Source organism: Xenopus laevis, chromosome 1L, assembly GCF_017654675.1.
Source record: "Xenopus laevis strain J_2021 chromosome 1L, Xenopus_laevis_v10.1, whole genome shotgun sequence".
In the NCBI taxonomy this organism is placed as follows: Eukaryota; Metazoa; Chordata; class Amphibia; order Anura; family Pipidae; genus Xenopus; species Xenopus laevis.
Window position 1 is genome coordinate 73,306,753 of NC_054371.1, and position 13,019 is coordinate 73,319,771.

The 13,019-nt window shown below is 36.4% G+C and overlaps 1 protein-coding gene across 14 annotated transcripts in view; it reads right to left on the minus strand.

Moving 5' to 3' along the window:
• The window catches only part of camk2d.L (calcium/calmodulin dependent protein kinase (CaM kinase) II delta L homeolog), a 112,095-nt gene that overhangs the window by 42,638 nt on the left and 56,438 nt on the right, over positions 1–13,019 (minus strand). For 8 of the 14 annotated variants that reach the window (XM_041590367.1, XM_041590361.1, XM_041590395.1 and 5 more), the window contains exons 5-6: positions 5,313–5,378; positions 2,820–2,892 (exon numbers count right to left, since the gene is read on the minus strand). In XM_041590367.1, the coding sequence (XP_041446301.1) occupies positions 2,820–2,892; positions 5,313–5,378 (139 nt within the window). Of the gene's footprint in view, positions 1–2,142; positions 2,216–2,819; positions 2,893–5,312; positions 5,379–13,019 lie in introns of all 14 variants that reach the window. The other 6 variants (XM_041590375.1, XM_041590364.1, XM_041590421.1 and 3 more) reach the window with 1 other exon arrangement.

A 13,019-nucleotide genomic window follows, 5' to 3' on the forward strand; every position in this document is an offset into this window, starting at 1 on the left:
CTAAAATTTTGGAAATGTTTGTTACTCTTCCAAACAGATTTGTTTGTTTCGGTTTTACAGTTGAAAACTTCTAAATGTCTGTTTCAAGGCAGTATATGCCTTTATAAAACTTTCTAGATTAGAAGGACAAAATTTTCAGTTGCGTGTTTTTGAAAATCAGGTGCGTGAAATCATCACAACACTTAATAAAAAAATTTGGCAAATATCTTCCTAAGGGTTAAGGAAGATGAGGCATAAATAGCATATGCAACAATTTTTGGAGCATTTTTTTAGTGGGGTGCCTTTGTAGTGAGTTTTATGGGAGACGAGCCAACCTATATTGGCAGAAGACTTGAATATAGGTTGGCTAGTCGAAAATTTGGATGCGGCACCTTTGAAAGCACACGAACATCGGCCATTGTTGAATTGTATTGTTTCTACCTGTATATCTGACGATTGAGGTTTCAGGCTCTAATGCATACTTAAAGAGATCCTGTCATCGGAAAACATGTTTTTTTCAAAATGCATCAGTTAATAGTGCTACTCCAGCAGACTTCTGCACTGAAATCCATTTCTCAAAAGAGCATCAGTTTTTTTTATATTCAATTTTGAAATCTGACATGGGGCTAGACATTTTCTCAATTTCCCAGCTTCCCCTGGTCATGTGACTTGTGGAGAGAATTGCTTTCTGGCAGGCTTCTGTGTTTCCTTCTCAATGTAACTGAAGGAGTCTCAGTGGGACATGGGTTTTTTCTATTGAGTGTTGTTCTTAGATCTACCAGGCAGCTGTTATCTTGTGTTAGGGAGCTGTTATCTGGTTACCTTCCCATTGTTCTTTTGTTTGGCTACTGGGGGGGGAGGGAGGGGTGATATCACTCCAACTTGCAGTACAGCAGTAAAGAGTGATTGATGTTTATCGGAGCACAAGTCACATGACTTGGGGCATCTGGTAAATTGACAATATGTGTAGCCCCATGTAAGATTCAAAATTGAATATAAAAAAATCTGTTTGCTCTTTTGAGAAATAGATTTCAGTACATAATTCTGCTGGAGCAGCACTATTAACTGATTCATTTTGAATTTTTTTTTCCCATGACAGTATCCGTTTGAAGAGACAGCTCATTTTGGCCAGGTAAATGTAGAAGAGTGCAGTTAATTAAAAAAACAAAAAATACATTTATTAAAATTAACTGTAGATAGAACATTAACTGTCATAGAACATCAGTGTATGTAGAAGTCCCCTTTAAATAGGCATGCAATTTTTATGGTGAGTAAGATATAAAATACAGCAGTTAAGGGAAATTAAGTATTATTAGCTATCAATAAATAGCATATATTGATCATATAACAGCTACACACAGATGTGTATTGATTCTGATGAGCAGGGCCCTCTGATTGCATGTTTACTCTGTAACCCTTGATTGCTAAATTATTTTAAGACCCCTGTTCATTATAAATTGATGTAAAGTGCAGAATAACGGTCTGGAACAATATAAAGAAATCATTATGATAGGAGCAGGTCAGCAGACACTACAACAAAAGAAAAAGAGAAAAAGGAGGTTCCGGTCTAAAAATGGTAACCAGTGGTTATATGTTTATAACCTGACCGGGTTAGCAATTGCATGAGCATAAAGTGTAGCCAATGTTTTCTCTATGCTGCCTTCTGGCACAAAAATATTAAGACCAGCAGACACTTTGTTTCATACTTCTTTTAACTCCAACTCCGTTTTAATACTTATTCCAAAACACTTTTTAAAATATGTGCACAAAGTAACTTTTGTGTGTATAAAGGTAAAAACAAATTAAAACCTAATGTTGCCTGTAATTGAAACCCCATTAATTGCAATGTTCCTACTGTGTACAGATCACTTTCTTGTGTTTGTTAATATAGTGCTCAAATTAATTGTAATTCTGAATCCCACTTACCATAAACAAGGAATCACATTAGAAATGTATCTATATCTATATGTATCTGTATCTATATCTTACATGGATTGTTTTGATAACACATATGACAGTTTGTTATAAACCAGGTGAACCTGGCAATCCATTAAAATACATTTTCTGCTTGCACTTAGTTCATCAGTCATGCATGCAGGACTTTTGCCAAACATTAGCGTACCATCATTTGCAGCAACTATTTCCACAGCAGCAGTCACTTACCTTCAGGTCTCGATGAACCACCCCCATCTGATGACAGTGCAGCACAGCCTCCAGGATCTGCTGAATGCAATGACTGCATGCAAACACCAGGGGGGCTTGTGTTAGTTCCAAGCATACACTCACTGTCTGTACACCTTCAGGCTGGGTTAGTGTGTATCACAAGCAAACAACTGGGTTTACAATTTCTTGATCATTTTATTTTATATAACTGAATACCTGTAAAATGAAACTGCAGTTTGCAGATAGGTAATAAATCATTATTTCCCCTTCAGTACCCATCTTAAGAATTAGATACACATAAATATCCACTCTTAACAAATTAAAAGAAATTTAGAACCAGTTGTTATGCAAGTGTAACCCAACATCTTTGGACAGAAGTGGTGTTAATGTCTGCAGGCTTCATAAGCCACCATGGGAAAACTTCTCTGCAAGATAATGATTCAGGAAGCACATAAAATATCAATACATATTAATGTGACTCATTATGTGATTCCTACTTCCTTGACAGCCATTATGCATATGAAGCATGCAGACAAGCAAAATGGAAGTATCATGCATTGCTTTATGTTACATTTTTGGGAGGGATGGTGGAGATGTAGCAAGGCATTCCTCTCCAACCACCTACTTCCACCCCTACCCCCATATTTTTAAGCTGCTTGTGGGCACAATATACTGACCTTTAGGTCCCTGTGTACTATGCCATTAACGTGACAATGATTTACACTTTCTAGAATCTGCTGTATACAATGACTGTGAAGAAACAAGAAGGGCAAAATGGAAGGGAGAACATTTTAAAGGCAAATAATTACAGTACAATAAAACAGATGAACACAAAAAAAAATTATAACAGACATTTAAACACTGGCACATTTCAAAATAATTAAAGGCAAATTTTTGACTGTACAATTTAACAGTAACAGCTGCATGCAAACATTTTACATGTAACATTACAGGTGCTGTCATTTCTTATCTGACAGAAAGGACATTAAAATGTACATATTATTTGTGGATGGCAATAAATATGAAGACAATCAGTTTTCATATTCTGCAGTACACAGAGGGTGACAGAAATATTATGTACATTTTAAACACAGTGGAAGGCTGTCATTTAGAAAGAGTCCAGGGTAAGCACAGGTGTTTAAAACAGTAGGCATAAATTAAAATAGAACTCTGCATTAAAGAATAAAAAAAACAATGAAATGGATGCATTCCCTATTCTACATTTGCTAAGCAAAGCAAAAAGAGCTCACCAAAAGAACCTGCAATACCAGTGTTTGATAGCAAGTGGCTGTGACACAACTTTATTAAAATAGTTATAAATTAGCAGATTAATAGAAGGAGATGAATGGCTAGATAGATACAATGAAAAATTAATCAGATAATAAAGGCTCTGGAGAGTCGTTCCCACACATCTGATCATTAGAGCTAGACAGGCCTCTCTCGATTCAAAACCTTGCTTCAATTGCTGAAGCAGAAAAGGTACTGGGGCTGAAGGCAGTATCATCATCATTATGGCAGCCATGAAAATGAGCAAGAAACTGATTGTGCCTTCCATCTTTAAGACATATCTGGCATCCATATAGAACAGGGCAGCACTTCAAAAACAGGTATTTTGGTGTGAAGCTTCCCGGTTTTATCAACGTTTATTTACAGTCTTATAAATTGATTACTGGAGAAATCTGCAATTTGTTATAATGAAACTGTATGTTATTCTAGGAAGGAAGACTACAGTTTCAGTAAAAATTCAGTACAATTCTGGGGGGCATGTTTAACTAGCATAGCGCACTGCAAAATCCTCATGCATCGCTCTGCATTGCTCTGTTTATTCTTCTCCTTGTTATTGCTAATATGCTGGCGTTCTACAAGTGACAGTTGTATTTTGCCTTCTGTTGCTGAACAACACAAACTTGTTAATATGTGCACTGAAGGCATTGAAGCTGAATTTATCGTACACAGCCTACTCTTCCTGGCATTTCTGTTTTAGTAGGAGGATAACCCTGAAACAGAGAGATCTCGCCAAATATATACTATAAGAAGGAAAATGGCAGAAAGGGTTTCCACTGTACACTTCTTTAGCATCTGCTCTGTTTTAATCAGGTCGTAGTAAAGCCAGTCTAGGGACTCCAAGACAAAATTTTGATTCAATAATACTAAATTTCTTTCGATGTCCTTGTTGCAGTGCCTGCAATTAGAAGTTTATCTTGGGTGTATGTGAAAAATACTGGGAGTAGAGAATAAAGCAGTGAAGAAAACAAAAAATAAAGCAGTCTATGACCCTTTAGTGCTGCAGTAAGCACTATGTTAATGGTACCCACAAAACACTTTGGCTGTCTGAAATCTATATAGACTGTAAACTACATTTCAGAGTTTAAGTATTTATGCCAACGTCACCATCAAAAGATGGGGTTAGGTCGATAACATGCTGCAGTAATCCCTGTACTGCTGACTCTGGACAAGCATGACACCTGGCAAGTTTAGGCATATATTTATAATACACCTTATAAATATATTATTGTTGGTATAGTATCAGTGGTAAGGCAAGTATAAGTTGGTATATTAGAACTAACTGCAATATTCCTATGGGGGCAATGGTACTACTATAGGAGTAAAAAGGCTAGATATCAATTCAGATTATGGAACAGGTCGAAACAGCGGTGACTGGCACTGCTTCTAATATTTACAGAGAGAACAATCTACTCTAGTATCTATTTGTTCTGTTACATTGATATCGTCATGATGCCTTCAATTGTGTGGTAGTGTAATACTGTACTACTTTTGCAGTTACTCCATTGGTAATCTGTAGTCACAGGTAGAAATTCTTGGTCCGTGAAATCAATAATGCACATTAATAACTTGCATTGTTGCTATTGTTTTCCTTAATGGAAGTAAACATTACAACCACTTGCATCAATACCATCAGGAATCAAACAGGCACTCATAAGTTTTAGAATAGAAGTATGCTATTCAGCAACCTAGAACTCATACTGAAACATGTGTGTTCATTTCATCTCTATATATATCTATGATATAGTTTTCAAACTCAACTCTTTTCAAACTCTTAACCTACCACAGAAAAAGGAAGCCATGCCATTTTGATAGCCCAAGCCTACTCTTAACCAATGACAGAACAGCACTTTCCCTTGATTCTCATGTAAAGTATCATTACTTACCTGGCATCTGCTTCACTATAGTACTCTCTTGCTACTATATCTTCAAATAGTTCTCCACCTGTAACTCTGCAAAGATAAAAGTAGACGGTCACATTAGAAAACACAGAAAAAAATATAAATTTAGTTATATTTTAGATATAATACAGTATGTTGATGTTCCCCTACACCTACTTAAAAGTCACTCCGGATTTTGCAACCAAACAGTGCCACAGCACTTGTGTGGGGATCTGCTATGTGTTAGTTTCTGTTGTTTGAATTATTAGGACGTATAGCACTATCCACACTGTCAGACAGCTACATACTATAAGTATTTGTTTTGTAGTCACAGTAATAGAAACACAATTAGTGGATCATTGTGAACTGATTACACAGGTACTTGTAACATTATTAATAGTAATATTTATATACAAGACAAACCAACCAAAAAATGTATATCTCCCCCACTCCACCATATTTGAAGCACACAGCTCAGTGACAGATGCAATTTGGCACCAAAACCTTCAAGGAAGCATTTATCTGTCATGACTCCAAGTGTATTCAACAGTGTGCTTGTCATATAGTATTATTTAAAGTGATGCAGGCAAAGAGGGGTGCTTTGTTCTCCACTGGTGGAAAATAACACCCAGTGTGCCACAGGCCTTAGTAGTCCACTCAGCTCAGCATTAAAAAGGCTTTTACCACTACAGTTAACAGTGTTCTTCTGTGTCATGTTGCACTTTTTAATTATATACTGCACCATTAATGATGACTTGAATTGCTTAGATTTTAAGTCTGGGGGTCTCCCTTGTCCTCCTCTGGATCACTGGTACAGCATTATGTAGAACATGCTCACAATTTTAACTATTAAGTAGCCTGACAACTGGCACACCAGTAAAATATAGATATACAAATGAATATTTGACATGAGGCTCAATTAGAGTGAATGTCCCTGTGAATTTACAGTGAATAATGCACAAGTTGGAAAAATGTTGCCTACAATGTAAGGGGCAGCATGTGGGAGACATACACTTACTGGTGTGCCATTAATAAGGCATTGTGTATTGTACCTGTGGGTGCAATGTTCATCAGGAACACCCGCTCAATAAGTAATGCCTATGTACTTTTAACAGTGTCGGTTTTAGTGAAATAAATCTGCATTAGGAAGTGTTGAGTTTCTTATAATGAATGTCCGAAGGTGCAAGTTGACTTAAAACAATACAAAATTAAGCTTCACCATCAAGTCAAACAGCACTGTCCAAATTCCTACTCACTGCATCATAAAAAGCCAGACAATTTGTATGACATGATTGGAGCTGACAGAACAGGGAATGCTTGTGGCCACCGCTGTAATTGATGAATATACTGTAGCTGGGGGAGGAATATGGAGAGTGATCTCCTGGAGTGTAAAAACTGTATTTGGTTTTATGTTTCAATCATTTTTATTGATTGTATTTTACAGTTATTTACAAACACAAAAGATTAAAAGCATTCCACCCTAATTGTTACATAATATGTTCCAATCAGAAAAGAACAAAAGTTGTAATAATAGTTAAAGGGGCTGTGCTCTCTATATGTGTCAGACAAGCCCATTTCCTTTAGTTCTAGAGATAGAACCAGGGTACTTTTTATTGGGATTTTCAGAATCATATCTTCATCTATGTGCACTTAATGACTGCATTAAGGTCTCTTCAAATTACAATTTGTCCCTTATTGTGTTAAGACTGGGAAGTAAAAAACCTATTATAAAAGAATTGGACTCCTTAAACTTTGTAGTAATGGAGACTGTTAATTCCTTGAACATTGTGGGGCCGATTCATCAAGAGTCGAATATCGAGGGTTAATTAACCCTCGATATTCGACTGGGAACTAAAATCTTCGACTTCGAATTTCGAAGTCGAACGATTTAGCGCTAATCATGCGTTCGATCGATCGAAGGATTTTTCGTTCGATCGAACGATTAAATCGTTCGAATCGAACGATTCGAACGATTTTAATCCAACGATCGAAGGAAAATCCTTCGATCAAAAAAAGGTTAGCAAGCCTATGGGGACCTTCCCCATAGGCTAACATTGACTTCGGTAGCTTTTAGCTGCCGAAGTAGGGGGTCGAAGTTTTTTTTAAAGGGAAAATACTTCGACTATCGAATGGTCGAATAGTCGAACGATTTTTCGTTCAATTCGTTCGATTTAGTTCGAATTCGAACGAATTTAACCAATTCGATGGTCGAAGTACCCAAAAAATACTTCGAAATTCGAATTTTTTTCATTCGAATCCTTCACTCGAGCTTAGTGAATCGGCCCCTGTGTGTGGTCATCATATCAAAGTCGTGTTTTAAGGGTGGGGGGGAAATTCCCATGGATGTAGGCACATCCAGGCACTAGGTGGGGGGAATCCTCCTGCCTGAGAAAAATGTCTCAGTTTAGTAAAGCTGTAACCAAATAAAGCACCTAAATTAAGGAATTGCAAGAATAGGATCTGTTTGCTCTTTGAACTAAATAACCAGAAAAAACATTTAGGGTGATTTCTCCAACAGGGTTGTTAAAGGAATCGTTCAGTGTAAATATAAAAACTGGGTAAATAGATAGGCTGTGCAAAATAAAAAATATTTCTAATATAGCTAGTTAGCCAAAAATGTAATCGATAAAGGCTTGATTGACTGGATGTCTAACTTAATAGCCAGAACACTACTTCCTGCTTTGCAGCTCTCTTGGTTTCCACTGATTGGTTACCAGGCAGTAACCAATTAGTGACATAAGGGGGGCCACATGGGTCATAACTGTTTGCTTTTATATCTGAGTTGAATGATGAAGATCAATTGCATACCTCCCAACATTATGTAAAAAAAAAAAGGAAAAAAAGGTCTTGGCGCGCAGTGCGGCAATTCTTTTGCCCATGCCCATTTTTGTGGCCACACCCCCTAATTACCTTTCTCGTTTTACAACATTTGGCAGGTTATTAAAGTTTGAACATATTTCTGTGTTTTTTTTCAGTTATTACAGTTTTGCTAATGAAGGTGAATTGCCCTTTAAGCTGTGAGTCTAACTTCTCCCAAGAGACCTTGTATAGTTACAATTACTTATTTGCTTATCTCAAAATTGTTACAAAAGTATCTTATCTGCACCTGTGGCTGTTCTGGGCTCTCTGTCAAAAGCCAATTAAGTAAGAAACATTGTTTCTTTTTCTGCCTGTTCAGTGCAGATGAAATCGGGACTTTCCAGTACAAATGAGGGACTGCGGGTTGTGAATATATGTTTAAATGCATAGCGCCAGCTATTTAATACACAGTTTTGTTTTCAAAAATTCAAATTAGAAAAAAATTGTTGCATAGTGTTCGCTTGGTCATTATAACAGATTATAACCTCTTCCAGCTTGTGCTCAACCTCATTAGTGTATCCCCTTATGTTGCAATTTTGCGAGTCCTGTGACGTTATATTACCTGACATCTCAGTCAATTCCTTACAATTTTGCAATAGGAGAATTTCTAATGAGGCAAGTCCTGCATTGTGCATGAAAGCAAGATTACCTGACTTTTCTGGAGAGCCTCCTTGTAAGGGGACAGGAGAAATAGTGCCTGGTTCTGACATATTGGACATGCCTGTTGTAGAGGCTTGTGAATCAAAGATGTCTTTACGAGGCTTTTGATGCACATTCTTTTTAGTTTTACCAGTTCTGATCATTGAAATGACGTGTGTAAAAATTGAGTTGTTAGAAATTTGAATTGCAACACGACTCCCCCCATATTTAATTTATTATGTAAATTTAATATTAAGAAAGTGACAAGAGATATTCAAAGAGAGAATTAATCTGGATACAAACAGATTAACTAAAGGGATTGGCAACATGGTTAATTTCAGACACTTTGAGGGGCAATGTTTTTAAAGGGATCCTGTCATGGGAAAAAATGTTTTTGTCATCAGTTAATAGTGCTGCTCCAGCAAACTTCTATACTGAAATCTGTTTCCCAGTTGCCCCCAGTCATGTGACTCATGCTCTGATAAACTTCAGTCACTCTTTCCTGCTGTTCTGCAAGGTAGAGTGATATCAACCCCCTCTCTATTGTTTAGTTGAATAATATTATCACCTATATATAAAATAGTTTATAACGTTTTAATGCATGTATATAATAACTTTTTAATGATTTTGATATAATTTGTTAAATCTGACTTTATCAAATTTATTGATGGAATAGCCTTTTTCTTATCTGAATGTATTTATTTCTTTACTAACTCATTGTTACATTGACTACAACTGTTTGTCGTTATGAATTTACATCATGCTGCTTTATTGTCTTTTTGAATTATTGCATATCAGTTAATTAATTGGTAATACTAATTAATGTTACTTGCTGCTAAATATGGAGTATTATTATTACTATATTATTGTATTATTACTATATGGAGTATATTATATTATGCTTATGTACTCATTGTAACATTTTAATCAGGTGTATCATTTTATTGGCTTGTTTAATTAGTGTATTACATGCAGGGAACGCCTAGGATTCTAATGAAGTGACAAATGAGTCAAAGCTTTGCTGTTCTCCTGCCTGCTTCAATGATTGTTTTAAATTAACTAATAAAGCTGTATTTGTTTTATTCAAGTTTGGTTTCATCGCTGATCGTGGTCCAGTAAAGAGATCACTACTGCAATGTATTGATGTAAGACGTACAAACTTTCATAACCTGCCTAATTATGTAAAATGGACATGGTAATTAGGGATCGGGCCCCATGGTTAAAAAATTTTTTTGTCCCTTTTTGTAATTTTTGATTATGTTGGGAGGTATGCAACACGGAGGGGGGGAACACAACTTAAAGGAGTGGGAGAATAAAAGAGATGAAATATTGCATTTCCTAGCCTGCAGTCTTGATGCATATTCAGAAGGTATTACAATAACAGGCAAACTCTGACTAAGAGAATATATTTACCATGCATTAGTCTTTCTCTCTCTCTCTCTCTCTCTCTCTCTCTCTCTCTCTCAGAGATTTGATTTTGATCTTGATATAGGCACACTGAACAAGAGGAAAAACCATGGGAAAAACCATGGAAACTTATACATAGCTTCAAATATAGTTTTCCAGTCTCTTATTGAAATCGGTGCATGGTTGCTAGGGTAATTTGGACCGTAGCAACCATACTGCAATTGAAATTGCAAAATGGAGAGCTGCTGAACAAAAAGCTAAACTCAAAAAACACAAATAATAAAAAATTTAAACCAATTGTGAACTGTCTCAGAACATCACATTATACATAGTTACATAGTTAGTTACATAGTTAAATTGGGTTGAAAAAAGACAAAAGTCCATCAAGTTCAACCACTCAAAATGAAAACCCAGCATCCATACATACACCCCTCCCTACTTTTAATTAAATTCTATATACCCATACCTATACTAACTATAGAGCTTAGTATCACAATAGCCTTTGATATTATGTCTGTCCAAAAAATCATCCAAGCCATTCTTAAAGGCATTAACAGAATTAGCCATCACAACATCACCCGGCAGTGCATTCCACAACCTCACTGTCCTGACTGTGAAGAACCCCCTACGTTGCTTCAAATGAAAGTTCTTTTCTTCTAGTCTAAAGGGGTGGCCTCTGGTGCAGTGATTCACTTTATGGGTAAAAAGGTCCCCTGCCATTTGTCTATTATGTCCTCTAATGTACTTGTAAAGTGTAATCATGTCCCCTCGCAAGCGCCTTTTTTCCAGAGAAAACAACCCCAACCTTGACAGTCTACCCTCATAATTTAAGTCTTCCATCCCTCTAACCAATTTAGTTGCACGTCTCTGCACTCTCTCCAGCTCATTTATATCCCTCTTAAGGACTGGAGTCCAAAACTGCACTGCATACTCCAGATGAGGCCTTACCAGGGACCTATAAAGATGCATAATTATGTTTTCATCACTTGAGTTAATGCCCTTTTTTATGCAAGACAGAACTTTATTTGCTTTAGTAGCCACAGAATGACACTGCCCAGAATTAGACAACATGTTATCTACAAAGACCCCTAGATCCTTCTCATTTAAGGAAACTCCCAACACACTGCCATTTAGTGTATAACTTGCATTTATATTATTTTTGCCAAAGTGCATAACCTTGCATTATCACACATCAAACTAAAAATCCATTTAAAGGTGAACTGCCCCTTTAAACCTTGTTCAAAAGATTTGCTCCACATGTTTTAATGCGTGTACTTTATCCTTCAATTCAAAGTAAAGTCATGAAGATGCTCTATAATTGCTTTCTATAAGTGGTCTCTTTATAAAAGTTCTAGTTAATTTTACAGCAACACTATAAAGTTTGAAAGAAGTTTTTAGGACAGTTGTACATGAATTTGTGCTATAAATATAAACGTCAATGTCCTCTAAAGTATATAGGCAAAAAGCCATTAAAGTCTAGTGAACTTGAAAAGGAATGCCATGGTTAATAAACCATGTACACCAAATTTTACAATTTTACTAATCATGCTACCTTTTTATGAACATTCTTTTTTACATAGCTTTATAAATATTGGACTGTAACATGTCTAAATTCTGGAAATTTCGCAGATTAACATCTGCTGAACTAAAAGGTGAACCAGTTGTGAACTACCAATTGTAATGTACACCATGAAAAGAAAACTTGCTTGGAAGAAACCTTGTAAAGCAGCACTTACACTGCTGGCTGAATACCATAGCCATAGGAACTGTTAAAAACTGTGAACTACCAAAGGTCATTGTGTGTTTTATTTACTGAGCATATTCAAAAATATATATTGTTCCCACAAATATCAGTATCATAAAGCTAACAGGCCGTGTTCAACTTGAAAAAAGCATTTAGGTTGATTACAAGACAAATTGCAGTTCTTTATTTTTTGTATTTTTGGGAAGACAACTATTCAGCTTTCCATTTGGAAACTAATATGTAGTTACTAGGGTCCCACTTACCCTAGCAACCCAGCATTAGTTTGAATGGCAGGCAAATATGGGAGAATCTAAACAGACAGGTAAATAAGTATCAATGTCATGATACAGGCCTGTAAGAGTTAATAAAACAGGCCAACATGTCATGAAAAAACACAGCCTGTGATGCCCTGCTCCAAGCCATGACTGATAACTAACTGATAAGAGGGTGAATTTAGAGTTCACATTATGGCCCCTCATAAGTGATGTGAAAGTCACAATATAAAGTAACTCAAATACATTAATCATCTCAGAATCCATATCTGTTGTACTAACTATAAAAAACTGGTTATGAATTCAATGCGACATTAGCTTTCAAAAGAGTCCAAACATGACTAAGTTTGGCCTTTGGTTTATCAGATGGGAATATCTGGGCAAGGGCAGGTCAGACAGTATTGATATTTGTTATCTATGGACCTAGTAGGAAGAATATGCATATTACATAATTTATGTACTATGTTCCTGTAAGGAGTTATGGTTATTATATTCTTGGTCCAGTATCTACTCACAGGAGGTCATAAAAAACTCATGCTATGTCCTGCTAGGCCATGTCCCCTTGCATTCCAATTGGAGGGGGAGTATCTAGTTACCGTATATACCCGAGTATAAGCCGAGTTTTTCAGCATCCAAAATGTGCTGAAAAAGTCTACCTCGGCTTATGACCCGAGTAGCTGAGATTGCAGTCACTTTTAATCATTCCTATACCAACAGTATACTTGGGGAGAGACTGCAATATCCCACAATGCCCTCTGTTGGTTATATGAAAGAATAACAGCGCGCCCTCTG